The sequence below is a fragment of the Monodon monoceros genome, unplaced genomic scaffold, assembly GCF_005190385.1.
Source record: "Monodon monoceros isolate NGI ecotype Baffin Bay Population unplaced genomic scaffold, NGI_Narwhal_1 Super_Scaffold_12, whole genome shotgun sequence".
Taxonomy (NCBI): domain Eukaryota; kingdom Metazoa; phylum Chordata; class Mammalia; order Artiodactyla; family Monodontidae; genus Monodon; species Monodon monoceros.
The window spans coordinates 65,613,823-65,641,678 of NW_021703768.1; the positions used below are offsets into that span (position 1 = coordinate 65,613,823).

At 38.4% G+C, this 27,856-nt stretch overlaps 3 protein-coding genes across 7 annotated transcripts in view; 2 read left to right on the plus strand and 1 right to left on the minus strand.

The window, feature by feature from the left end:
• ATG10 (autophagy related 10) overlaps window positions 1-5,495 on the plus strand; it is a 239,487-nt gene extending 233,992 nt beyond the window's left edge. For 3 of the 5 annotated variants that reach the window (XR_003792733.1, XR_003792728.1, XR_003792729.1), the window contains one exon: window positions 1,791-4,716. The gene's annotated coding sequence lies outside the window, so the exon portion shown is untranslated. Of the gene's footprint in view, window positions 1-1,790; window positions 4,717-5,047; window positions 5,227-5,262 lie in introns of those variants that run through there. The other 2 variants (XR_003792730.1, XR_003792732.1) reach the window with 2 other exon arrangements.
• A 4,305-nt stretch (window positions 5,496-9,800) lies between these two features.
• On the minus strand, window positions 9,801-11,635 carry RPS23 (ribosomal protein S23). The gene is made up of 4 exons (XM_029217317.1): window positions 11,543-11,635; window positions 10,921-11,080; window positions 10,124-10,244; window positions 9,801-9,995 (listed from the first exon to the last, which is right to left on the minus strand). Exons 1-4 carry the CDS (start codon window positions 11,544-11,546, stop codon window positions 9,849-9,851), a joined length of 432 nt encoding a protein of 143 aa, XP_029073150.1. The 5' UTR covers window positions 11,547-11,635; the 3' UTR covers window positions 9,801-9,848.
• A 246-nt stretch (window positions 11,636-11,881) lies between these two features.
• The window catches only part of ATP6AP1L (ATPase H+ transporting accessory protein 1 like), a 39,941-nt gene continuing 23,966 nt past the window's right edge, over window positions 11,882-27,856 (plus strand). Inside the window, 3 exon segments of the mRNA XM_029218035.1 lie at window positions 11,882-12,043; window positions 15,612-15,649; window positions 23,039-23,133. Of these exon segments, the coding sequence (XP_029073868.1) occupies window positions 23,129-23,133 (5 nt within the window). The 5' untranslated portion in view covers window positions 11,882-12,043; window positions 15,612-15,649; window positions 23,039-23,128.

Genomic DNA, 27,856 nt, shown 5'->3' on the forward strand with positions numbered 1-27,856 from the left:
CCATATCTTCATTTTGCCCCTATCAGAGCTGACTGTACTGGTTCTAGTAGGAACAGAGAGAGTATGGCAGTTAAGCAATTAGGACATGTATGTAATTTAAAAAAATTATTATGGGAAATTTCATACATACCGAAAAGTAAATAGTACAATGAACTTTAACATACCTATAAATCAGAATCAGCAGTTACCAAGATTTTTGCCGTATTTGCTTCATTTAACCCTTTTTAAAAACTTTATAGTTGCTTAAATATTTTAAAGCAAACACAAACGTTGTGTCGTTTGTTTTTACAGGCACACACTGCACATTTTTTATTTGATCTATTCTGTCAAGTTTTACTTCAGTCTTAGGTGTTAAAACATCTTTGGGTTTTTGCCCTCTGCATTTATTCCTGAGGTTGGGGCTTTATACACCCTCTTTCTGATTCTGTATTTACCAGTGACATTGTGGAACTTTTCTCTAAAATGGCCCACTGCTCCATAAGTAGGTTAGCTGGTGCCGTCAAAGCAGTATGTGAAATGTGCAGGTTGCAGGTTCTGCAGCCTGAATCATGCATCCACAGATCCTTACCACTCTGGGGACATTTCATAAATGATGTCAAATCACAGGCAACTTCTCACGACTGTTCTCAGCTGTGATTAAATTGGAAAATTATGTAATAATCTGCTCACTGATGTACAAATTTAAACAGTAGCTGGTTTCTTGGGAAGAAACCATTCAAAAATCTGAAAAATATATAGATCCCTTTTCCAGAAAAATGTATGTGTTGGGTATGTGTGTGTGTGTGTGTGTATGCATACACGCACAGGTACATATTTATATCAGAAAATTCTACATACAGTTTCAGGAGATTCCTAGACCCTCTAAAATATAATCCTAGATCAAGACTCTTAGTCAATAAATCGTTCAAAATGGCTTTCTTCTATTACACACACACACACACACACACACACACACACACCCATACATACACACACACATCTATGTTATGTCATGGGCAGGAGGAAAAGGGGTATGGTGACGGGGAAAAAAACTACCTAATTATAAACATAAGAAAATGTGTAAAATATAGAATAAACAAAGTCAACTATTGTATATACTGGAATTAAAATTCTAAGGAAATACCTGGAATCTATCAGGAACCTAAGGGGGGGCAGTGTGGTCCAACTTACCTGCAAACACACACAAAAACAGAATACCTGAAGCTGTCAAGCTATATAGAGAAAACATATCTTCTTATAAACTGGATAAACAAATTCACCAAGCTGTTGGGGGAGAAAGATATGACAAGACAATCTATTTCATGTCATTGTTTCCAAAGCAGGTGTTAATGGACAAAATGTGTTTCAACAAGTAACATTTCCCTCAACTGTTCTCAGCTGTGATTGACATAAAAAAGAATTATTTAAAATGTGGCTCACTCTGCCCCCTATTGTACAGGTTTAAACATTCACTGGTTGTTAAAGAGGTAAGAAAGCATTATAATATATTTATCAGCATCTAACCTCATCTTATTTGAAAATTTGGGTATGCTCAGCATGTCCTACACTTGTAACCCAGCCAAGTAACATGACCCATTGTTCGACTTCTAATTAACTACAGTCAAAGAGGTTTAGAAAGCTAGACTTAAACAAAAACTCCTACACTGTGAGTAGATTAGACAATTCATGTCAATAATTACCACAAATAAGCAGATCACTGGTAAGGAACTGCAGAGGAAGCTGACACTTCTCAGACTGCAAGGTCTGAAGGGGTGATCGGAGGCCACAATTTCCTCCTCTCCCTCCTACAGGAAAAGCTCTCCTTATCATCAGAATTGCTGTTTGAAAGCTTCAGATCCTCTGGGAAGCAAGGGAGGTCAATGATGTTCATCAAGCCTGGCTCAAGTTCTAAGGGCTGTATGTGAGTGGCTCCCTCATTTTGAAGATAGATACCACATATTGAAGGCTTAAGTGACAGTCTGAATGAGATGGCAACTGTTTGTGTGCATATTTGGAAATGTTGGTTATCTGTCACTCCTGGGTCCCCTCAAATGATCACTCTAAAATATTCAGTTGTTAAATGTTTTAATACTTTGCTCTAAAACTCCTGTGGTGACAATACCATGACAATAAGCTTTAAAAAGTCCACTTCTTTTCCTCACATACTAGTAAATATAACATCATTTTACCAAATAATATGGATAGAAATTGTGCTAGAAACGAAGAATGCTTAGTACATCCTGCCAAGGCAGTCCCCAAGTACAATATCATAAGAAATGTGAGTTAATACTTGGATGATCCATTTTATTTTAGACTTTATAGGTCAGAATAAAGATTATACAAGCAGCTGTTAGTGAAAATTTTATTGTAATATGGTAATTTATGACCTTAGTCTCTTTTCTCAACTTTGTGTAAAATCAATAAAGACATGTTAGCTACTTTGACACACATGAAACAGGCTCCAGGAATGTTACCCACAGATGACTATTATAACAAAATCCAGACATTTACCTGGAATGAATTCATCTATACAAAGATATACATTCAAATTTGCATAGCTGTCAAATTAGAACTGTCTCTCAGCTCTATCAAAAATAAAAGGAAAAAAACCCCATATAGTTGAGGTATTGTGTATTTCCATAATACAGTTTACAACAAAAACTCTTATTAAATACCCAGCATTATGTATGCCATAATTCACTAAGGAGCCACCTGTAAGGTAGTGTTTATTATTTTGCTATGAGGTGCATCTCCTACAGGAACAGTTTAGAGGACAGATTATTTTTCTAGTTTCAGCTATGCCAATTACTTCGGCAAATTATTTCAAAAATACTTGAGCTATTTTTGGCTTCTGACTTATAAAATGAGGTGGCTGGAATAGAGCAGTAGTATCCCCATAAGTGTGGAAAGCAAGGGGATAGCTTCATAAAGACTGCCTGATAGCTTGTCGATAAGACAGACTTTTTCCAGAAATACTGTAAAGATTGTTTTCCAGAAGATCAGGAGTATTTGTATAATCTAACAAATACCTTAGGGACTCTGACGTTCTGAATTTGGGAACCACAGGACTAAGTGATCTCCAGATTCTTTCTGCACTAACAATTTCTGATTTGTTTGGGGTTTGCTAGGCAAATGTAAGAGGTAATAGAATTTAAATATTTACTCATCCACAATTTTTAAACCTTTTAATTTGTAACTAAGACTCACAAGAAGTTGCAAAAACAGTATAGTTTGTATACTTCACCCAACTTCCCCTTAATAACATACTTGATAACCAGAGTATATTTTCAAAACCAGTAAATTGACATTACAACAGTATTAACTAAACCACAGAACTTGCTTTATTTCATCAATTTTTATATGCACTTTCTGGGGACTATGAAATTCCATCACAAGTATTGATTTGTGTAAATACCACCACAATCAGGACACAGGACTGTTCCATCACCACAAACACACTCCCTCCTGCCACTCTTTTATAGTTTGTCTCTATCCCCATCATTCATCCTTGGCAGCTACCCATCTCTTCTCCATTGCTATAATTTGTCATTTCAAGAAGTTCATATACATGAAATGATACAAGACATATGTAACCTTTTGAGATTGGCTTTTTGTACTTGGCATACCACCAAGATCCATAGAAATTGTTGCACGCAACAAGTGTCTTTTACGACTGAGTAGCATTTCATTTATGGATGCAACCACAGTTTATTTGCCCACTGAAGGACATTTAGGTTGCTTCTAGTTCTTGACTGTCACAAATACAGTTGCCATGAACATTTGTGTACAGGATTTTGTGTGGGCAGACATTTCATTTCTGTGTGATAACTACCCAGGAGTGCAATTGCTGGATCCTAAGCATATGTTAACTTTATAAGAAACTGCCAAACTTTTCTAGAGTGACTACCATTTCAGAGTCCCACCAACAATCCAGTTGCTCCAGTCTTTCCAGTGCTTGGTATTGTATTTTTAATTTTAGTCATTTGCTAGGTGTATAGTGATATCTCCTTATGATTTTAATTTGCATTTTCCTAACGGCTGATGTTAATCATCTTTTCATGTGCTTGTCATCTCTTCAGTGAAATGTTTGTTCATTCGTCCATTTTGTAATAGGATCGTTTTCTTACTTTTGAGATTAGGGAGTTCTTCGTATATTTTGGATACAAGTCTTTTATTGGATATGTGACTTGCAAATATTTTCTCCCAGTCTGTAGTTTCTTTTCATCCTCTTGACAAGATATTTCACAGAATAAAAGATTTTGATGAAGACCACTTTATCCTTTTTTTCTTTTTGTGGAACGTGCTTTTGGTGTAATCTCTTAGAACTCTTCACCTAACCCTAAGTCATGAAGATGTTTTTGTCTATAATTTTTACAGCTTTACTTTTTATATTGATATATGATCCATTTTGAGTTAATTTTTGTAAAAGGTGTGAAGTTTAGGTTGAAGTCCATTTTTCTGCTAATCGAAGTCCCCACTATTGAAAAAAGTATCTGTCCGCCCCTCAATTACTTTTTTATCTGTCACATAGCTGTTGGTCATACCTGTGTAAGTCTATTTCCAGTCGCCTAGTTTATTGATGTGTGTCTGTCCCTCCTCCGACACCACACCCTCTTGATTACTATAGCTACAAATTGTCTTAAAACCAGTTTGTGATTCCTCCACCTTTATTCTTCGTTTTCGATATTGTTTCAGCTATTCCAGTTCTTTTGCCTTTCCATACAAATTTTAGAATTAGCTTTTCTATTTCTACCAAAAAGAGCTGCTGGGATTTTGCTTAAATTTTGCACCCAAGGTTACTGCCTCATTTCCCTCCCTAGAACTTTGAGAAGGATCCAAGAATGAAGGGGCTTTATTCACAGGTGGTGGGGGAGTAGAGGGTGGGATGGAGGGAATACACAGGAGGCAGAGGCAACTCACATCAGGGTCAAACATTTGGGTCTGAGGCACCTGTGGTGGATTTATGGGTCAGTCGTCACAGGACAGAGGCGTCCTGGGTGTACCCGGGAGACAAGTGCGAACCATTGTAGCAGGGCGTCTTAACTCCCAGGCTTGTTCATCTTTATAGGTTTAGCTGAGGTCTCAGCGCTGCAGGAGCGAGACGCAGGAGTAGGTGGCTGTCTGTTCCACCCGGCCTTATCGTCCGACCCCTCCTCCCTTCTGCGCACCCGCCCCTGAGCAGAGCTTCCTACTGCCAGGGCCCCACCCTCCCACAAGGGGTGCCCTCCCAGCACCTGAGCCCGGCAGTTAAACTGTGACCCTCAGCAGCCTCTTCTGTTACAGGCAGGCGAGGCCCAGGGGCTCCCCATTTGGCTCAATTACACCCATCTGGAAGCATCTGGTCAGCATTTGGGAATGGCTTAACCAGTAACGGTGCAATTAGAGGCACTAGGAAACATTGGGATGGAAACCAAGAACTGCCAGTCCAGTTACCACATACAAATGTACCAAATTACTGACACTGCAGAAATACAAAGGATCATGAGATAATACTACAAGCAACTCTATGCCAATAAAATGGACAACCTGGAAAAAATGGACAAATTCTTAGAAAAGCATAACCTCCCGAGACTGAACCAGGAAAAAATAGAAAATATAAACAGACCAATCACAAGCACTGAAATTGAGACTGTGATTAAAAATCTTCCAATAAACAAAAGCCCAGGACCAGATGGCTTCACAGGCGAATTCTATCAAACATTTGGAGAAGAGCTAACACCTACCCTTCTCACACTCTTCCAAAATATAGCAGAGGGAGGAACACTACCCAACTCATTCTATGAGGCCACCATCACCCTGATACCAAAACCAAACAAAGATGTCACAAAGAAAGAAAACTATAGGCCTATATTACTGATGAACATGGATGCAAAAATCCTCAACAAAATAGGAGCAAACAGAATCCAACAGCACATTAAAAGGATCATACACCATGATCAAGTGGGGTTTATCCGAGGAATGCAAGATTCTTCAATATACGCGAATCAATCAATGTGATACACCATATTAACAAACTGAAGTAGAAAAACCATACAATCATCTCAATAGATTCAGAAAAAGCTTCTGACAAAATTGAACACCCATTTATGATAAAAACGCTCCAGAAAGTAGGCATAGAGGGAACTTCTCTCAACATAATAAAGGCCATATATGACAAACCCACAGCCAACATCATTCTCAATGGTGAAAAAATGAAACCATTTCCACTAAGATCAGGAACAAGACAAGGTTGTCCACTCTCACCACTATTATTCAACATAGTTTTGGAAGTTTTAGCCACAGCAATCAGAGAAGAAAAAGAAATGAATCCAAATTGGAAAAGAAGTACAGATGACATGATACTATACATAGAGATGACATGATACTATAGAGAATCCTAAAGATGCCACCAGAAAACTACTAGAGCTAATCAATGAATTTGGTAAAGTAGCAGGATACAAAATTAATGCACAGAAATCTCTTGCATTTGTATACACTAATGATGAAAAGTCTGAAAGAGAAATTAAGGGAACACTCCCATTTACCACTGCAAAAAAAAGAATAAAATACCCAGGAATAAATCTACCTAAGGAGACAAAAGACCTGTATACAGAAAACTATAAGACACTGAAAAAAGAAATTAAAGATGATACAGATAGATATACCATGTTCTTGGATTGGAAGAATCAACACTGTGAAAATAACTATACTACCCAAAGCAATCTACAGATTCAGTGCAATCCCTATCAAACTACCAATGGCATTCTTCACAGAACTAGAACAAAAAGTTTCACAATTTGTATGGAAACACAAAAGACCCCGAAGAGCCAAAGAAACCTTGAGAAAGGAAAATGGAGCTGGAGGAATCAGGCTCCCTGACTTCAGACTATATTACAAAGCTACAGTGATCAAGACAGTATGGTACTGGCACAGAAACAGAAATATAGATCAATGGAACAGGATAGAAAGCCCAGATATAAACCCATGCACATATGGTCACCTTATTTTTGATAAAGGAGGCAAGAATACACAATGGAGAAAAGACAGCCTCTTCCATAAGTGGTGCTGGGAAAAATGGACAGCTGCATGTAAAAGAATGAAATTAGAACACTCCCTAACACCATACACAAAAATAAACTCAAAATGGATTAAAGACCTAAATGTAAGGCCAGACACTATAAAACTCTTAGAGGAAAACATAGGCAGAACACTCTATGACATAAATTATAGCAAGATCCTTTTTGACCCACCTCCTAGAGAAAAGGAAATAAAAACAAACAAATGGGACCTAATGAAACTTAAAAGCTTTTGCACATCAAAGGAAAACAGAAACAAGACGAAAAGACAACACTTAAGAGTGGGAGAAAATACAAATGAAGCAACTGACAAAGGATTAATCTCCAAAATTTACAAGCAGCTCATGCAGCTCAATATCAAAAAAACAAACAACCCAATCCAAAAATGGGCAGACCTAAACAGACATTCCTCCAAAAAAGATATACAGATTGCCAACACATGAAAGGATGCTCAACATCACTAATCATTAGAGAAATGAAAATCAAAACTACAATGAGGAATCATCTTGCACCAGTCAGAATGGCCATCATCAAAAAATCTACAAACAATAAATGCTGGAGAGGGTGTGGAGAAAAGGGAACCCTCTTGCACTGTTGGTGGGAATGTAAATTGAGACAGCCACTATGGAGAACAGTAGGAGGTTCCTTAAAAAACTAAAAATAGAACTACCATACAACCCAGCAATCCCACTACTGGGCATATACCCTGAGAAAACCATAATTCAGAGTCATGTACCACAATGTTCATTACAGCTAATATTTACAATAGCCAGGACATGGAAGCAACCTAAGTGTCCATCAACAGATGAATGGATAAAGAAGATGTGGCACATATATACAATGGAATATTACTCAGCCATAAAAACAAAACTTAGTTATTTGTAGTGAGGTGGATGGACGTAGAGTGTCATAGAGTGAAGTCAAGTCAGAAAGAGAAAAACAAATACCGTATGCTAACACATATATATGGAATCTAAAAAAAAAAAAATTGGTTATGAAGAACCTAGGGGGAGGACAGTAATAACATGCAGACATAGAGAATGGACTTGACAACACGAAGAGGGGGAAGGGTAAGCTGGGACAAAGTGAAAGTGGCATGGACATATATACACTACCAAATGTAAAACAACTAGTGGGAAGCAGCTGTGTAGCACAGGGAGATGAGCTCAGTGTTTTGTGACCACCTAGAAGGGTGGGATAGGGAGGATGGGAGGGAGACGCAAGAGGGAGGGGATATGGGGATATATGTATATGTATAGCTGATTCACTTTGTTATAAAGCAGAAACTAACACACCATTGTAAAGCAATTTTGCTCCAATAATGTTTAAAAAGAAAAGCATATGCAAACTGACAATGTATTTAGCTCCTGCTCTAATGAAAGAGATATTTCTCATCTCTCCAAATCCTGTGGAATTGATTAGAGAATGGTACTATGTCTGTACATCTATATTTGATATCTTTGGTTGAAATTTTCAGTGGAGATAGCCTGTTAAAGATAGAACATGTCTACGAAAACCAACTTGCTCACTGGTAATTTGGTACACTCCCCTGGTATTATTCAAGTTGTGTGTGTGAATAAAAGCTTCCCCCTATTAAAAAACAGAAAAAAGTACCAAATTAACATGTACGTCTTAGTAATATGTCAAATATATTTCAATTAAAAAAACAAAAAAGAGCCTGTCTCCACCCTCGTGGAAAGACAATCACACAATTGCGACAAGTATGAGCACAGAGAGTACAAGTATAAGCACAAGTATGAAGTGTGAATTTGGGATCAGAGAGGTCTGAGGTGGGAGGAGCAGCAGGTGACCTGCCAGGCACTAGCTGAAGCTGGCTGGGGAATGCAGGTTTGAGCAAGTGAGAGGTCGTGCTGCTGAGCAGGCAGAGAAAAGACAACACACAGGGTCTCCTATGCCAGGTATGGATACTGGTCTTGATCTTCATGGGAGATAGTAAGCCAAAAATTTCCATTTTCCAAAGATCTTAAACATAACTCAGAGAACAAATTAACTCATACCTACTAATGCTGCCAAAAGCAGTTCTTCAGATCACAGATTTCATAAGGCTAATAAACTTTTTTAGATATAATTTTACCATTTTTTCCCATCAAAATCTTCAAGCAATTTGTGGACAGAGGACCCCTATGTACCCAACCAACACCCACTTCAATTATCAAAAGACAACCGACCCATCTGGACCATTTCTACCTAGTCACTTCCACTACTTTGTGTGCCTCAAAATAAATCTCAAGGTCAAAATCTTTATTACTGACAAGCTCAAGACAAGAGTACTTAGATCAATCTTTCCATAACTGGTCTCCCTTATGCCTTAATTTGCCTGGGATACACTTCCATTAACTCCTGTCTACTAAACTGTGTAGTGCCTAAGTTTTGCTATCATAAACACAAAATTACCAGATGGATCCTGGTGACCTTTAGATAAATGAAAATCACCAGAGCAGGGAGTAACCTGACGATAGTATCTATCATATTGGGTCCCTAAGGAGATGGATCCAGGAATGTACATTTCTCAGGGATCCCAAGATGATTCCCACTAGAAGCTCAAAGAGTTTTTTAGGCCCTTACACAGGAACACTGTATATTTATTTCAGACTTAAGCAATATTGTTTATTCCACAGAGGAAGGGAAAATATTTGTTATCAATTCCATTTACTCTAGAAAATCCTGAATTAACTGTTTTCTCAATCTCCTAAAATTGGTAAAGCATACAATGCATCTCTGTGGTGAGAAAAGACACAAAACATATTTTTGGCATATGGAAATTTATTACTATCCTGCTTTCATCATCAAAACTTATGATCTTGGTCTTTCCTTCTTGCCTTTATATAAGGCCAAAAGAGAGACATTGGCTACTTTGACAACCTTAAAGCGGACTCCAGGAATGTCACCAACAGCATGACCTTTGCGACCAAATCCAGCAACCAGAACTTCATCATTTTCCTGGAATAAAATCAACAGTTTACTTCTGGTGTAAGTGGCAATCACCAAAAATACCCATTTATCCTATAAACAACTAAGGGAAACAGTTGCTAACCCAAAAACAGAAGCTAACAGACTAAAACACTTACCTCAATAAAATTCAAACAACCATCATTGGGTACAAAGGCGGTGATTTTTTTGCCATTCTTGATTAGTTGAACCCTGACACACTTCCTGATGGCAGAATTCGGCTGTTTGGCTTCAACCCCTCTAAAACATAAACAGCATGTAACACAGTAAGCTGGCTTTCTGAAAAGGGACACATTTTAGTTCATTAAGCGTAAAACTTATTAGAAATTGTAGTATTCCTACCTTTTCAACATAATCCTAAATTGCTAAACTTAAACGAAGTTTTTCTTTAGTCTTAGTTTCATTAGACCAATAGGGGAAACTTCTGGCCTCTTTATAGTTGTAAAACACGAACCAAGAAATAGAGCTAGAAATCCTGGATTCAAATCAGTACCACTAAATTTGATGGGATCATTTAGTAAAGTCAAAAAACAGTTGAGTGCTTGCAAATTCATGTGGCTCAATCTTAGCTGTAGAACATCAGGCAAGAAACTTCTCCATATTAGTTTTCTCACCGGGAAAAATGTAATTGTAAAGATGAAATAGTTGATGGGTGCAAATTACTTAGAACAGTTTCCACACGTATTAAGCTCTCATAACGTCCCTTGTTTCATTATCGCTACTTTCTCCCCTCCGATGCCACCCCAATTCCTTCCAAACTAATGTTGAAAGTTTAAAAACCTCTGGAGGTTATTTAACTTCCCAAAAGACGCAGACACACAAAGACCTAGAATTTACATCAAGCCTTCTTTAAGCGCATCTATCCCGAGTTACCATACTAAAACCATGAAGGAAACAGCGATGGACTTTCACTTACACTTTTTCAAGCACAATTCCCTTGGCATGCGAAGCACCTCCAAAAGGGTTGGCCTTCAGGGCTGTGCCCAAATGGGCTTTCTTGTACTGCTTATCATGCCACTTCTGGTCTCGTCGGTGGCTACGGAGCTTCCTGGCAGTACGAAGACCGCGACACTTGCCTAAAATTGAAAATCATCTTAAATCCCCAGTAAAAACACCCAAATCTTATTTTACATTATCTCAGGTACTAGCCTCCTCTAGACTACAGGCTGGTAGGCTCTCACATCACACCCTGGCCCTAGTCCGAACTGCAAAGTTTCCCTTGAACCATCTAAGACGTGGACACAAGCGCTCCAACAGGTGTGCTCTCCCCAACGAATGAAGCCCCGCGCCAAAGCTCGGGGGGAAGCGGCGCCCTCCCCAACGCCCCCGCGTCCCTCTCGAACTCCGGCTCCGCGGCCTCCAAGCAGCCCTGGCCCCTTCCCGCCCGGCCATGTGCCTGCGGCAGCGGCGCTCCCCCGGCGCTCCCCATCTGCTCCCCACCGCGGCTCCCCCTCACCGTTCTGTTTCTATCTGCCCGCCCGTCCCCGAAACCCCAGTTTGCACGCGCAGCCCCCTCACCCCGGCCCGGGACACCTCACCCATGCTGCCGGCGCCACGGGCCTAAGCGAAAGAGAGAAGCAGCGCAGGAAGGAGCCACAAGCCATCGCGAGCAAGCCCCGCCCAGATGAGGACCCTTGCGGCTGTCTGCGCAGCGCCTGGTCCGGCTGGCGCCTCTCGGTAGAAAACGAGAAGCCTGCGCCACTTTCCAGAATCTGCGTCCTGTTTAATTTGTGCGCAATTCAGAGATATCTAATTTGCACTGGGGTTTATTTCTTTTTATGTGAATGCCTTAGACAGAAGGAACAGGGACTACCAATCCCAGAAGCCTTTGCACGAGCCCCGCTCATGACGCAGGCGCCCTGGGCAAACCCGCAGGGCGGGCTTTGTGGCGCTGGGTCGGAGGACGGAGAGGTCAGGCGTGTGGTTCTACGTGCTGTTGAGTGGAGGCCTTTTGCGTACAGTTTGGAAAATTAGACCTCGGAGCCTTAACTCCTACTCACAAGAAGCACAGTAAATTGAAAAACGTTTAGTGAAGCAAGGTGACGTAGTATTTAAAAACCCATGCTTTAGTGAGAGACCCGGCCTTAAACCTCAAAGCTGCCGTCTTGTTTGTGGAATCTTGGGTGATTCATTTAATTGAGTCTTTAAACTTCAGTTTCTCCTGGAGAATGAAGTAGATATGAAAGTTTTCTGGGATGTTGGTTCATTCCACAACTAGTTTTTAAAATGTATTCTCTGTTCCCGGCACTGTTCTAGGCACTTGAGGATACAACAGTTAACAAGAGAGTGAAGGTTTCTGCTCTTATAAAGTGTATATTCTAGGTACGAGTAGACAAAATATAAGTGTATTTAAAATAAAAAGATAGTTTTATATATGGATAAGGTGCTGTAGAGAAAATGCAATTGGTTAGGTGATAGTGACTTGGGGATGTAGGTGGCTACCTTGGGTAGGGTGGTGTTAGAATGTATCCCTGTGGCGATTACATTTGAGCTGAGATCCTAAAGAGAGGGAGCCATTCAGACAAGTGTATGGGTAAAGCCTTCCAAGAAGAGGGATTCTCCATAAGTAGAATGGGCTGGCGCTTCTCAAGGACTGAGGGATCAGGGAGGGGGGAACTGAGTGCTTGAAGAGTAATGTGGTGCTAGGTGAGGTTTGAGAGGTGCACAGGGTCATATGGAGCCTGTAGACCATGGTCAAGACTTTGTTTACTCTTCCTGTGATTGAATGCCTTTGGAAAGTTTTCAGCAGGGGAGTAACAAGATAGGGTTTATATTTTTATAGTTTCACTCTGGCTGTTGTGAGGAGAAAAAAACTGTAAGAGATGAATCTGTGAAGCCAGTTGGGAGGGTGTTAACGCTACTTCAGTTGGGAGATGATACCCTTCTCAGTCCAAGGTGGTAAAAGTGGTTGGATTAGATTTACAGTTTGATGGTAGAGCCAACAGGATTTGCTCAGGACTGTAGGATGTGAGAGGGAAGTTAATTATAATTTGCGACTTGAGCAACTGAATGACTTGTGTTATTTACAGAGTGGGAAATACTGGGAGAGGAGCAGATTTAGAAAGGGATATTAAGGGTGCTGTTAAGGATGCGTTAATTTTGAGAAGCTTGTTAGACTTCCAGGTAGGGATGTGAGGTGGGCAGTTGGATATATGGGTATGGTGTTCAGGAGAGTCATCAGTGAATAGATAGCATTGAAAGCCATGGCTCTGAGTGAGATCGCTTAGGGGATGACTGTAGGTGGAACAGAGAGAGGTTGGAGGCCTGAGCCTTAGGCACACGGAAACTTAGTGGTATGAAGAGAAGCAGATGAAGCGAAATAGACTGAGAAGGAGTGGCCAATGCCGTACTCTAATCAAAGCCAAGTGAAGAAGGTGGAAGTGAGCAAGTGTGAAGGAAGGGTAAGATGAGGACTGAGAATTGGATTTGGATTTGGCAATGTGGAGGTTGTTGGTACCTTTGTCAAGAGGGCATCCCGTGGAGTGGTGAAGATGTAAGCTTGATTGGGTTGGAGTCAGAATATGGGAGAGAAGGAACTATAGACAGCAATTATGGACAGTTTTTGCAAGGAGTTTTTCTATAATGTGCAGAGAAAGGGGGCCATATCTGGAGAGGATTGTGGAGCCAGGATGGATTTAAGAGGGCACATTTTATGACATTTTTGTATACTGATGGGATTATTCCAGTAGAGAAGTAAAAAATAGATAATTCATAGAGAAAAGGGATGACTGCATGAGCAAGTCCTTGAGTAGACTAGAGGGGTGCCTAAGTGGAGGAATTTCTTTTTTTGGCTGCGCATGCGGCCTGTGTGATCTTAGTTACAGTCCAGGGATCGAACCTGCACCCCCTGCAGTGGAAGCGCAGAGTCTTAACCACTGGACCACCAGGGAAGTCCCTAAGTGGAGGAGTTGACCTGAGGAATAATAACAATTTATCTACAGTAATAGAGAAGGCAGAGTATAGGGGTACAACTGCAAGTAAATTGGAAGATCTGTTGATAAGAAGACGTGGAACTTTTCTTTTGACTACTCTTATCTCAATGAAATTAGCAGGGTCATCAGTGAAGAGAAGGAGTAGGGAAAAGAGGTTTGAGTAAAGGGGGTAAGATGTGAAATCACGTAGGATAACAATGCTAGCATTAAATAGTATTTACTGTGTGCCGCATATTTTATGTGCCTTACATATATTAACTCATTTAATTCTCATAATTCTGAAAGGTAAATACTTTTATTACCTCTTTTACTGAGGGATAGTGTCTTAATCCAGTCACACTACTGTAACAGAATACCATAGACTGGATGGCTTATAAACAGCAGAAATTTATTTCTGACAGCTCTGAAGACTGGAAAGTCCAAGACAAAGGTGCTGGAAGATTTGGTGTATGGTGGGAGCCCGCTTCCCGGTTCATAGACTCTTTTGCAATAACCTCAGGTGGCAGAAGGTCCAAGGCAGCTCTGGGGTCGCTTTTATTTATATTCTGTTTTTTTGTTGTTGTGTGTTTTTTTCCAGTTTTATTGAGATATATTTGACATTTTGGACCCTCCTTATAGGAGTACTAATCCCATTCATGAGGGCTCCACCCTCATAACCTAATTTACTCCCAAAGGCCCCCCACCTACTAATGCTATCACATTGGGGATTAGGTCTCAACATGAATTTTGCCTTCTAATTTAGAAGTGTGGGAGGATAGATTGACAAGAAAATGTAGGATTGTTGAACAATTTTGAGGACCCATTTGAAACCGTAGTTACAAAGTTACATCAGCATGGTTTTGTGTATTGTTCAGATTCATTCAGTGTAGTGACTGAGTAGGTAGAGAGTTAGCTTTTAACACGCCTGGGAGTAGGATCTAGTTAGGTGAATGTGATGGAGGAAGGGCAAGGGAGTTGAGAGTATAAGGAATCTCTCTTTCCATGAGATTGAAGCTGGAGGAGTAAAGAGCTAGAGATAGGCAAAACAGTTCTGAAGGCCTGGCCCTACCAGATATGAGCAATTTCTACGAGGCTAAGTAAGATAGTGCAGCATTAGTACAGAAGTAGATAAATTGACTAATGAATAGAATAGAGAGCTCAGCAAAAGACTCCTATAGAATTAGTATAGAATATTATTAAATGACAGAATTAGATGTCAGATCAATGTGTAAAGGAAGGATTGTCAAACAGATGGAACTACACAAAAAGTGGTTACCCAAAGTAAATTGAATCACCATCTCAGGCTAAAAACAAAAATCAACTCCAGGCAGGTTGAGGACCTGTATGTCAGCAATATAATTTTTAAATTCTTCATAGAAAACAAAGGTGAATATCTCCATGAACTTAGGAAAGGAAAATATTTCTAAAGAAGAAGAAAAGAATGATACATTTGACCATATTAAGAACCTTTGTTCAACAAAAACACCTGAAAGAAAGCAAAAAAACAAGTTACAAACTGAGTTGATATTCACAGGAAGTGTTCATATAAAGTTGGGATGGTTTGTTGCTTGAAAGTTTAGTAAAACATCCTGTAAAATCATCTGGGCTGGGTGTTTTCTGTGTGGGAAGGTAATAAACCTCAGCTTAAATATCTTTAATTAAATCTCTCATTTAAACTAAATCTCTTAATTTACAGAACTATTTGAGAACTGATTTCTTCTTGAGTCAGACCTGGTAAGTCATTTTTTTTAAGTTTGTTTCATCTAAGTTTTCAAAATTGTTTCATAAAGCTGTTATGACATTCTCTTATGCATGAATATATGTATTTTTGTATATATGTATTTTATATATATTTGTTTTTGGAAGGTTTTTAACAGTGAATATATAGTACTATATATAGTATATAGTACTATACAGGTTATCTCTTTCATTTTGAGTGAACTTTGGTAATGTGTGCCTTTCAAGGAATTTGTCCATTTCATCTAAGTTGTCAAATTTATGGACATAAAGTTGTTTGTACTGTTCCTTTATAATCTTTTAAATATCTGTAGATTTATAGTGATGTCTCATCTTCCATTCCTGATATTGGTAAGTTGTATCTTCTTCCTCTTTTTTTCTTGGTCAGTTAGAAGTTTTGTAATCTTATTGATGTACTCCAAGAACGAACTTTTGCTTTCACTGATTTTCTCTATTGTTTTTCTGTTTTCATTTTTATTGATTTCTGGTCTTTTTTATTATTTACTTTCTTCTGCTTGTTTTAGACTTAAATGGAAGCTTATGTCATTGATTTGCGGTCTTTGTTCTTTTTTAATATGTGTAGTATGACTATCCTTCTAAGTACTGCTTGAGCTGCATGCTGTGAGTTTTGATATGTTATATTTTAGTTTTAATTCATTTCAAAACATTTGCTAATTTCTCTTTTGATTTTCTTTTTGACCTATGGATTATTTAGAATTGTGTTATTTAATTTCCAAATATTTGGAGATTTTCTAAGTATCTGTGTTATTTATTTCTAATTTAATTCCATTATGGTCTAAGAACATCCTTTTTTGATTGCAATATTTTTAAAATGTGTTGAGGTTTGCTTTATGGACTAGAATATAGTCACTCTTGGTGCATTCTCTATGTATACTTGAAAAGAAAGTATATTTTGCTGAGGAAGAATGTCCTATAAATGTTAATTAGCCCAAGGTGGTTGATAGTGCTGTTCAGGTCTTCTGTATCCTGTATTCGGGATGATAGTGACATTATGTGGAGAGAGTGGGGATCAGAGTTGGATGTTGGGTTATGTTTACTTTAGGTAGTGGGTTTAATTATTATATTATTATGTAAACCAACAAGTAAATAAAGCATGAACCAATGGTCAGAATGCATTATGAACCAAGGATTTTGATTACTATAGCTATGAAAATTTTTTTAAAAGGATTTAATTTTTGTTTCTGGAGCTTTGAATTTTTTACTTCGTGATAAAGAACTTATTATGTAATTTGGAGCCTGAAAGGAGACAGAATTTCCTTTGACCTTGGACCCTGAATTTTCTAAAAGGGTACCCAAACAAGAATCAGCTTGAGGAATTAGAGGAAAAGAAAGCTGCCATGGCTAAAGTGTAGTGAGCCAGCTGGAAAACAGAGGAAGGTGAAGTCCGAGAGGTGGGCAGGATCAGCTCACGTCCAACCTGTAGGCCAGGATAAGGAGTTTGGGTTTTATTCTGAGTGTGATGAGAAGCCACTGGAGGCTTCAGGTGAAAGAATGACAAGATCTGATCTGCATCTTAAAAATATCACTGTGCCTGCCATGGTAGGCCACCACAGAGGGACAAGAGAGGACTCGGGCTATCCAAGGAGGGGACTGTTGCAATAGAATAGGTGAGAGATCATAGATAAGTAGCATTGGAGGTGGAGAGATGTCATAAGGGTCAGGATATAATTTGGAGTTAGATCATGTTGGAAAGAGCAAAATCATTGACATCATCGTCATCACTATCACCACCACCACCGTCATGAACATCTAACAGATACTGAGTACTGTTTAGTGTCAGGCTTAGGATTTCACATGCAGAATTCCTTTTACCTTTAAAACAACTCCTATGTGGTAAGTGCTGTTATTAGACCCATTTTACCATTTAAGTTGAGACTTAAAGAAGTTAACTTTCTTAACCAGAACACATTTGTTGGTTTCCAGATTGGTTATAAGACACAATTTTGATTTTTAAGGAGTTTAGAAAAATTTTTGATAAATGTAAAGTAAATGTGGTGCAAAATGGATGGGAAATAATTTTCTAGCCAGCAAAACACCAGGAAATCTAAGGGGTATAGTTGTTAAGATTAAAGTATTCTTAATATAAATTGCAACCCCATATCCATGGGTTACTAGAGATATGTGAAAACCGACAGACACTTTGTCACAAAAGATCCTGTTTGGTAGTTCTTAAAATGTTGGGGGAATGGGGGCAGGAAGGAGAACAAGTTTTTCCTAGTATTTCCTCCAAGTAGAAGGTGTTAAATTAGTTTAACTCCTTATTTCTCTGCCAGTCTACTCATTCCATGCCAGGTGAGATGAGGTGACATCTCTCTTCATGTGGTAAATTTAGAAAAGATAGTTTAGGCATGTTCAGTTCTTCCTTTTTTCCTTTTTGGAACCCAGCCTGCCATGGAGCACACATTTCCTCCTGTTTCTTCTGGGGCAGGCCTCTCTTCCCTATTGAGAGCCTAGTGCTGCTGTGATAGGCTGCCATGTCTGTCTTCTGCGGGGAGGGGTTCAGTTACAATCCATTTTGCTCCTGCGCTAAGCTTTGTCCTCCAACCTGGCCTTTCATAGTAATAAAGATGGTATTTGGGCCTCTGCTTGTCTTACTCCTTGTTTTATATCTCAGTTTAGCACTCAGGTGGGGCAGAAGAGTATTATTATTTGACTTCTCTCAGAGCCCGCCAACTAAGAAGAAAGATTGATCTTCATAAATTAGATCAGTTGATGAGGAGACTTAGGTCAAGGGTGATGCTGTTTCTTTGTTCTGTATGGGCAAGAAGTTAGCTTTGGGGAAGAATGGCTAAGAGTTTTAACAATGTTGACAATTGATTCTGGAGCATTTGGAATGGTTAGAAGTTACTCCTAGTGTTTTAGCTATAAAAATGGAGGCATTAGTTGCTGTGGAAGTGTGACAAGATAAAATAACAGCTTTATGGGGCTTCCCTGGTGGCGCAGTAGTTGAGAGTCCGCCTGCCGATGCAGGGGACACGGGATCGTGCCCATGCGGCAGAGCCGCTAGGCCCGTGAGCCACGGCCGCTGAGCCTGCGCATCCGGAGCCTGTGCTCCGCAACGGGAGAGGCCGCAACAGTGAGAGGCCCGCGTACCGCAAAAAATAAAAATAAAAAAAATAACAGCTTTAAGTGGGGAAGAATAAGCAGTAAAAGTAAGACCAGTGCGTATACGCTCTGTATAACTACTATTGATAAATGTTGAGTGCTTCATTTTACCTGATTAAATTATTAAACACAACTTTTCCTGTATCCAAAATTAATGAGATTTCTTATCCTCTCATTCTAGCTACTTTTTGATGTAGTTGTTGTTTCTTCTCATATACCTATTCTGTGGAACTAAAGAAATATGTGTATTGCCATATAATCTTACTAACATTCAAGCCTGATCTTTAAAATCTTGTTATTTAATTAAACCTCTGTGTAGGATCTAAGGGGAATTGACAGTGCTGTTCTTTGATGCCCTTTGTGAAGTTCCTGGAAGAGAGTTATCATTTTAATATGCATGTTAAAAGTTATTCTCCAGGTGTTCTCTAACTTGGCTGAAAACCAAACAAAAGAAAATAGGCTTCTATTTCATCAGGGACCTTTGAATTATAAGAAATGAAAGATAATTTTTCTCACTAGGAAAAGAAAATAACTTTCTTCACTCAATGGAACATTAAGTTTTAGAATCTTATTCCCTGGAGAGGTTTAAGAACCTGTAGTTGGGCCAAATCTGTGCTGTCTGAGTTCAGTGGGGACCAGTTGATGTTTGTGATGGAGAATGGCTGGTGTCACTCTTTCTGCCTTTTCATTCCATAGTAAAATGAAGTTTCACCAGGACTATTTGTAGATTATTTAAATGTAATAATATTATAACATATAAATATAAAACTTTTATGAAAGTAAATGTGTAAAATTTTGAGCATTTTCTGTTACTAAGATTTTTATTGTTTAAAGGACTTTAAATAAGGTTAAACAAGATTTTTTTCCATAAATTGAAAAAAAAAGAGAAAAAGAAGGAATGAGGAAGTGGAGGAAGAGAGGAAGAAAAGAAGTGAGGGGTTCTGGGTTTTTATAGCTACACAAAGGACAGAGGTAATTTTTCCACTGCTCTAAAACATTACTTTTTGATCTTGTTGGTTCTAGCAGTCATTACTGATTATGAAGATAACCCAAATGAATGAATCTATAACCAGTTCATATATAAGATCATTTTTGTACTATGTGCCAATGAATTTTGAAATTTACTTATATAGGTTTTCAGTTAAAATTTCCAGGCTTATGTTAATTATGCAGCGGACAACATCTTGGATTTTACTGAGTAGTTGTACATAATGCTCTGAAGTATTAATTTTTGTCCAAAGAATCCATTTTGCTCTTTCTATAAACAGCTTAAAGTATAGGGCAACATCAGATAGCACATATTCTCAATGTGAGTTTTATTTTATGAATTAAAACTCTGATTCCTGTCTGTTGAGGTGAGGACTGTGCAGGTGCCTGTGAGAGCATTTTTGAGAGTAGTAGAGGCATTTTCTTCCCTAGGAAAGCTGCTTCAACTCTTCAAAGGAGATAGTTATGACTCATCTCTTATCTCTTTATCTATTATATACCTGCCTCTCTCCCCCTCATCTAATCAGCCGTTGCTTGGAGTGGAGGTGGGACTTCAGAGAAGTTTGCTAGGTGAAACGTCCCCAGAGTGTTTACCCCAGCAATTATGTGTTCACATCTCTGCATATCACTCGTTTGAGATCTTTTTTGGGGTGAAGACTAGGTCCTTTTTACCTTGTATACCTGGCATCTAGCATATGACAATCAATGTTTGCATAATGGACAGATTTATGAAACATCAGACCTCCTGGTTCAGTTTAGCTTGAGAAACGAGAATGTAAAAGTGTGCCACTAATTTGGCACATTATCCACATTCCACGAAGTCAAAGGGGGATCTCAAGTAAGAAACATTAACATTTAAATCAAAAGCACTTGTGTTTCATTTGCTAACCTGATTCTAATCAACTCAAGTTGATTTGATGAAAATTGGTAGAAATCATGGCAGCAATTAGGCTCTGAACTTGATAAAGAGTCCGTATTAGTCTGGATTCTCCAGACAAAACCAATAGGAGATATATACATATATATGCACACATATGAATATGAATATATGATTTAATATAGGAGTTGGCTTTTGCAGTTATAGAGGCTGAGAAGACCCAACATCTATAGTCAGCAAGCTAGAGACCCAGGAGAGCCAATGTTGTATAGTTCCATTTGTAGTCTGAGTCAGACAGGAAAAGACTGATGTCCTTCCTACAAGACAGGTAGAGAAAGTGAAGTCTCCCTTACTCTACCTTTTTGTTCTGTTTGGACCTTCAGTGGGTTGGATGAGGACCACTCACCTTGGAAAGGGCAATCTGTTTTGCTCAATCTACTGATTCAAAATGTTCATCTCATTCCGAAACACCCTGAGAGACACAACCAAGTATCTGGATACTTAACAGCCCAGTTAAGTTGACACACATTAACCGTCACAGAGTCATACCCCTGACAAGGAGCAAGAAGTACATACATAATATGGTATTTTGCTAATAAACTAATGTAATGTGGGTTTTGTCCATTTGCATTTTCAACCTACTGAATTTGATGGAATACTTGAATTAGTTGATTTTCTAGCTACAATTGCCTAAATATTCAGGCGCTAGGAGTCACAGCCATGTGGCATGAAGTGGGAGTTAATTATGTAACATTTTTGATAGGTTTATTCATTATTCTGTACACTTTATTTAGCACCAACTTGGACCAGCAGCGTCTTGGTGTACATCAGTTAATTAGACATGTTCCCTGCCCTCACGGAGCAGGCCTTCTGATGAGGAAACGCAATGCAAATAAGTAACAAGAAAATAAATGTCTTGGTACAAATTGTGATATATGTTATGATGAGAGTGAACAGAAGGCAGGGAGAGCTAGAGGGGTGTGAGGTGATCCCTACAGAAGGAACAATATGTGCAGAGTCATTGAGGTGCAAAAAAGCTTGGCATATGGAGGGTGTTGAGAAGCTGAGTGCAAGCCAGTGTGCTGGAGCATGGTGGAAGAAGGGTGGCCATAAATGACCAGCAAGGGCCAGGTCATGCAAGCTTTGTAGGAGGTATATGGATTTGGATTTTGAATCAGCGTGCAAAGACCATTGTAATTGATTTGAACATTTGACTAATGCGATTTTCAGTCTGAGAGCATTTGGATGAATAGAGACTGTGGTCTGACAAACGCTAGATGCTCCTTGAAGTAAATATTAGAATTAAGATAGATCCATTTTTTTCCCATGCGAACTCAATTCTGTATAGTTATATATGATTATGGAAGATAGATTTTTGATATTCATATTTTCAGGTAACATTTCATTTAATAATATATAGTAAATCAGAAAATGAAACAAATCCAAGTATTGTCAGTTGAAAAAAAGGCAGCATGGATGTACAACTTCCTGTTCTCTCATGGAAAATGTTGAGGGAATATTTTCCATGCACCTCTGTATTTTCTGTTTATCTTGTAAGTCACTAATTGCTCTTCGTTTTGGAATATCTTTAGGATGTTTGTATAGCGAACAGCCTTGAAAGGTAGAAATAATGTCTTTATCTCTAGCAGAGGGGCAGGTTTGTTTATAGCCTTGGAAACTCAGGGTTTTTCTCCTGAAATGAAACCCACCGTGTATACAAGCATCCATCTGGGCCCGCCTATATTGCTTTATGGGCCAAGGGAACTAACACAAATAGACTGATGCTCATACTGCTTGTTCTGTGGCGAGTAGTAAATAAAGTCCTTTGTCTCTGACCCATGAGTCTTGTCTTCTGCCAGTATCCATGAAGCCATAACAGGCTAACCTGTTAGCTCCCAAGTTGGGAAAAACCTCAGACCATCAAAGTTTTGGACAGAGACCCCTTAGCTGTCTGAGCAGGCAGGTACAATGCCACACAGGTGATACCCTGTGCTTTGCAGTCTGCAAGCTATCATATTAGCATTTTTTTTGTCACTGATTTTCTCCTCCAGAGTCACAAGATGAGCTGTTCTCAGACAATCACATCTTAAGTGTGACTTCTATTCTAAAATACATGTGTGAAACCTACTAACTACTAATTATTCTGCCTTAAATATTCTTAACCAAGTGGGAAAAAATTTCGACACCAGAAAGAATGCTATATTAAAATTTTAGAATCATCCAGTCATAAAATATATTAAAATGATACTTGATTTAAATAAAAAATGTTGTATATGTGTATGTGCCTGAAAATATAAAGGAAGCGTATTTTCAAGAAAGTTTGTTACATGATAAGCACTAAGGGACTAACACTGTGGTTTCTGAGTGTTCACAGAACCATTATTATCACAATACAGGATCACCATGGGCTTGGGCTCTCACCTCCTCCTGACCAGGCGTTTGAGGAGCAATGTGATCAGCTACTCCTTCTACTACCGTGGGAGACTATGAGGTATTGCTCGGGCAGCTGGAGATGTTCTGTGTTTGCACTGTCCAGTACAGCAGCCACTAGCCATATGTGGTTATTGAACACTTGAAGTTTGGTTAGTCTGAATTGAGATGTGTATAAGTGTAGATTAAATCAATATACCAGATTTCAGACTTAAGGCAGAAAAGGAAGGTAAAATATCTCATTAATAATTTTAAAAATTACTTATGTTTGGAATAATATTTTAGATGTATCAGGTTAAATAAAATATATTATTAAAACTAATTTCACCTGCTTATTTTTAATTCTTTCAATGTGGCTACTAGAAAACTTTAAATTACATATGTACAATAGCTCTTATTTTATTTCTACTGAGCAATGTTTTAGATCTTTGCTACTCACAGAGCAGTCCTCAGGCAAGCAGCATCAGCATCATCCGGAAACTTGTTAGAAACAAAGAAGCTCATGCCCCACCCCAGACCTACTGAATCAGGATTTGCATTTTTAGAAAATCTCATGTGATTTGTATGCATGTTAAAATTTGAGTAGCAGAGAGTCCCTAAGACTAGGATTGCCAGATTTAGCAAATAAAAATACAAGATGTCCAGTGGAATTTAGTTTTCAGATAAACAACAAATAATTTCTTAGTATAGTATGTCCCAAGTATTGCATGGGGCATACTTAGTAATAAAATTATTTGTTTTTTTATCTGAAGTTCACATTTAACCAAGTGTCCCGAATTCTATTTGGCAACATTGCCTATGACAAAGCTCCTCCTGCCCAGACCTGTCTTGCTCCTTGAAATTCCATGGAATCAGGAAGAGGACAGAAAGGTAAAAGAAAAGGCAAAGGGTGGAAGTTGGGTGCAGTGAAAGAACAGAGAAGAAAGGAAATACATGCTGAGAAGTAGGAATAAGATGGGGCATGGACAGACCTTTTGTATTTTATAATTTTTATTAGCAATTTTCTTCCTTACTTCTGTTTTCTCCCACTTCTCCCAGTCATTGTGATTTAATCTCCTCATTTTCTATAGGGCTCCCTAGAGCCATGTTAGAAGATGGTATTTGTGCAAAGTGGACAGTGAGGAAGGTAGTATCTCATCAGGGTCAAGTCCCAAGTCTTCCTATAATGCATCCTCTCTGAAATGCCACTTACAAATAGCCCCTTTCAGCTACCAGTAGTTTGCCATTAAAAAGATCAAGGTTCTTAAGTGTCAAAAATGCTGACACTTGGGCTTCCCTGGTGGCGCAGTGGTTGAGAATCTGCCTGCTAATGCAGGGGACACGGGTTCGAGCCCTGGTCTGGGAAGATCCCACGTGCCGCGGAGCAACTAGGCCCGTGAGCCACAACTACTGAGCCTGCGTGTCTGGAGCCTGTGCTCCGCAACAAGAGAGGCCACGACAGTGAGAGGTCCGCGCACCGCGATGAAGAGTGGCCCCGCTTGCCACAACTAGAGAAAGCCCTGGCACAGAAATGAAGACCCAACACAGCCAAAAATAAAAATAAGTAAATTAAAAGAAGGCTCAACATTAAAAAAAAAAAAAAATGCTGACACTTTCATTTTGGAGGATTTTCTTTATTGTGGCTTTTTAATTGTATGTTTTTATACAAAACAACTGTTAGGAATTTTGTTGTTTGTTTGATGCTTGTTAGGTGGTGGTGGGTTGAAGTGGAGACTGGCAAAGAAGGAATAACAATAGATATTCTTTATTTAGCTAGGCATTGAAGTAAGAAAAGGCTTTCATCTGTGTTAATTATTTAAAATTTTATTATATTGTGATAAAAACACAATATGAGATGCAGTCTCTTAACAAATTTTTAAGTGTGCAGTACAGTATTGTTAAATATAGATGCAGTCTTGTACAGCAGATCTCTAGAATGTATTAATATTGCTTAACTGAAGCTTTGTGCCAGTTAATTAGCAAGTCCTATTTCCTCGTTCCCCAGCCCTTGGCAACCAGCATTCCACTCTTTGATTCTATGAATTTGCCTGTGTTAGACACCTCATATAAATGGAATCATATAGTATTTGTGACTGGCTTATTTCACTTAGATAAATGTCCTCAAGGTTCATCCATGTTGTCACATATCGCAGAATTTCCTTTTTATTTAAAGGCTGAATAATATTTCATTGTATGTATATATCACGTATTGTTTATCCATCCATCCATCAACAGAGACTTAGGTTTTTTCTACCTCTTGGCTATAGTGAATAGTGCTGCAGTGAAAATGGGAGTGCTAATATCTCTTTGAGATCCTGATTTCAATTCTTGTGGATAATGATCCATAAGTGCAATTGTAGGATCATATGGTAGTTCTATTTTTAATTTTTTGAGGAGTCTGCATATTGTTTTCCATAGCAGCTGCACCATTTTGTATTCCCACCAGCAGTGTACATGGGTTCCGATTTCTCCACATCCTTGCCAACACTTCTTTTTTTGATAACGACCACCCAGACAGGTGTGAGATGATGTCTTTTTGTGGTTTTTATTTTATTTCCCTGATGATTAATGACACTGAGCACTTTTCATATACATGTCGGCCATTTGTGTGTCTTCTTTGGCAAAATGTCTATTCAAATCGTTCGCCCACTTTAAAATTGTGTTATTTGTTTTATGCTATTGAGTTGTAGGAGTTCCTTATATATTTTGGAAATTAACCCTATATCAGATGTATGTTTTGCAAATATTTTCTCTCATTCTATAGGTTGCCTTTTCACTCTGTTGATTGTTTCCTTTGCTGTGTAGAAGCTTTTTAGTTTGATGTAGTCCTATGTCTGTTTTTGCTTTTATTGCCCATGCTTTGGGAGCATAGCCATAAAATTATTGACGAAACCAACGTCCTGAAGCTTTTCCCCTATGCTTTTTTCTAGGTTTTAAGTCTTTAATCCATTTTGAGTTGATTTTTGTACATGGTGTGAGATAAGGATCCAATTTCATTCTTTTGCATGTGGATATCCAGTTTTCCCAGCATCATTTGTTGAAGAGACTGCCCTTTTCCCATTGTATGTTCTTGGCACCCTTGTTGACCAGTTACCCTTATGTGCATGTATTTATTTCTAGGGTCTGTAGTCTGTTCTATTGTTCTATATGTCTGTCTTTATGCCAGTACTGTTCTGTTTTAATTACTGTAGCTTTGTAATGTATTTTGAAATCATGAAGTGTGATGCCTCCAGCTTTGTTCTTCTTTCTCAAGGTAGATTTGGCTATTCAGGGCCTTGTTTAATCTTCACAACAATTCTTTGAGTTAAGTACCTTTGTCTCCACTCTGCAAATGAAGAAAAGTAACTTGCCTAATATCAGCTAGTAAGAGCTGGAGCTGGGAATGCACTTGAGTGCTGTCTGACTCCAAAGCCAGTGTGCTTTACCATTGCATTTCATGCCTCTCAGCAAATGGAGAGTCATGAATTCAATAGGACACATACATAAAATTAGTTTAGCCTCAGAGAGTTTTACTTAGTTATTCACCTGAAAAATGCCTATGATATTGTATACCTCATAGATTTTTGAGGAGAATTTGTTTCCTGAAAAGCATTATGAGATTCTGAAGAGAGTACCAAAACTATGCCAATTTCTAAAAAGAGCTTAATAATCTTTCATTGCAATGAATAATCAAACAACCTAAACAGACTCATTAGTTTCACTCTGTACTCTAAATTAAGCAGTATCAGGCCCCTCCTTCCACCCTCTCCCACACATAATACATCCTGGAAAAGCTATCTTTTTATTGGTTGAATATATTAGTCAGTCACAAGGCATAAAAAGTACTGCCTCTGCTCTGTTTGCATTTATGAATTAACAGATGTGCCTGGTTTGAAAAACGGATTCATTTCTTGGTGGGAAGAAAAATCTTTAGTTTTTCACTTTATTTTTTTATGTATGGGATTTTCACTAACCTTGGACCAGTTACTTGCCAGGAAGAACATAAGGTGAGTAAGTGCACATCTTTTAATATAATGCATCTGCAAACTTCAGTGCAAGTATGAAATTATGTGGTTCTGTAATTTCTTTATATTGTTGCACAGCTACATTTGTTAACAATTCAAAATGGATATACTAGATTAGATCATTTGGTAGCTACTAAAATCATTGAATGAGAGTTTATAAATAAGAGATTAAAACATAATCTTTATTATAAGAGGGAAGAGTTAATTTATTTGTTCAGAATATCCAAGAAACATTTGTATTATGTATCAAAGTATATCTGTATGAGAAAATGACTCAAATCAGTGTTCTTGTTTCCTTTATACTTATAAGTAAATGTTAATTTCGGTTTCTTCTGCTGTTTTTATGTGAGAAGAGAGTAAGAAAACATTTAAAAACCTCAGAAATATGTTACCTGTCCCCCAAAGAACAGGTATTAAATCATTTTAACTAGTAGGAGATGGTAATTGTGTGGAGTACATACTATTTAAAACTAACAAGCAAAATTTCTATTTCTATTTCCTTTGTCCTTTTGGCTTCTTTCCATACCATGTAAGGGAACATATAGAGATTTCTATATAAAGAAGAACATGCAAAATCTGAATAGCAATTAACTTATGTCATATCCCCCAATTACTCATTATGTGCTCTCACAACAAATCCATCAGGGGATTTAGTGTGAGCACAAAGGAAGGTGTCAAGCAGGATGATCTGCCAAAACTTGTGTTAAGGAATTCTTAAGTCATCAGCTAATAAAAACAGTAAGTACAGGTATTTTTTATTTGTTTCCAAATCAGTTAGTGCTTTCCTTCAGGTTCACTTTC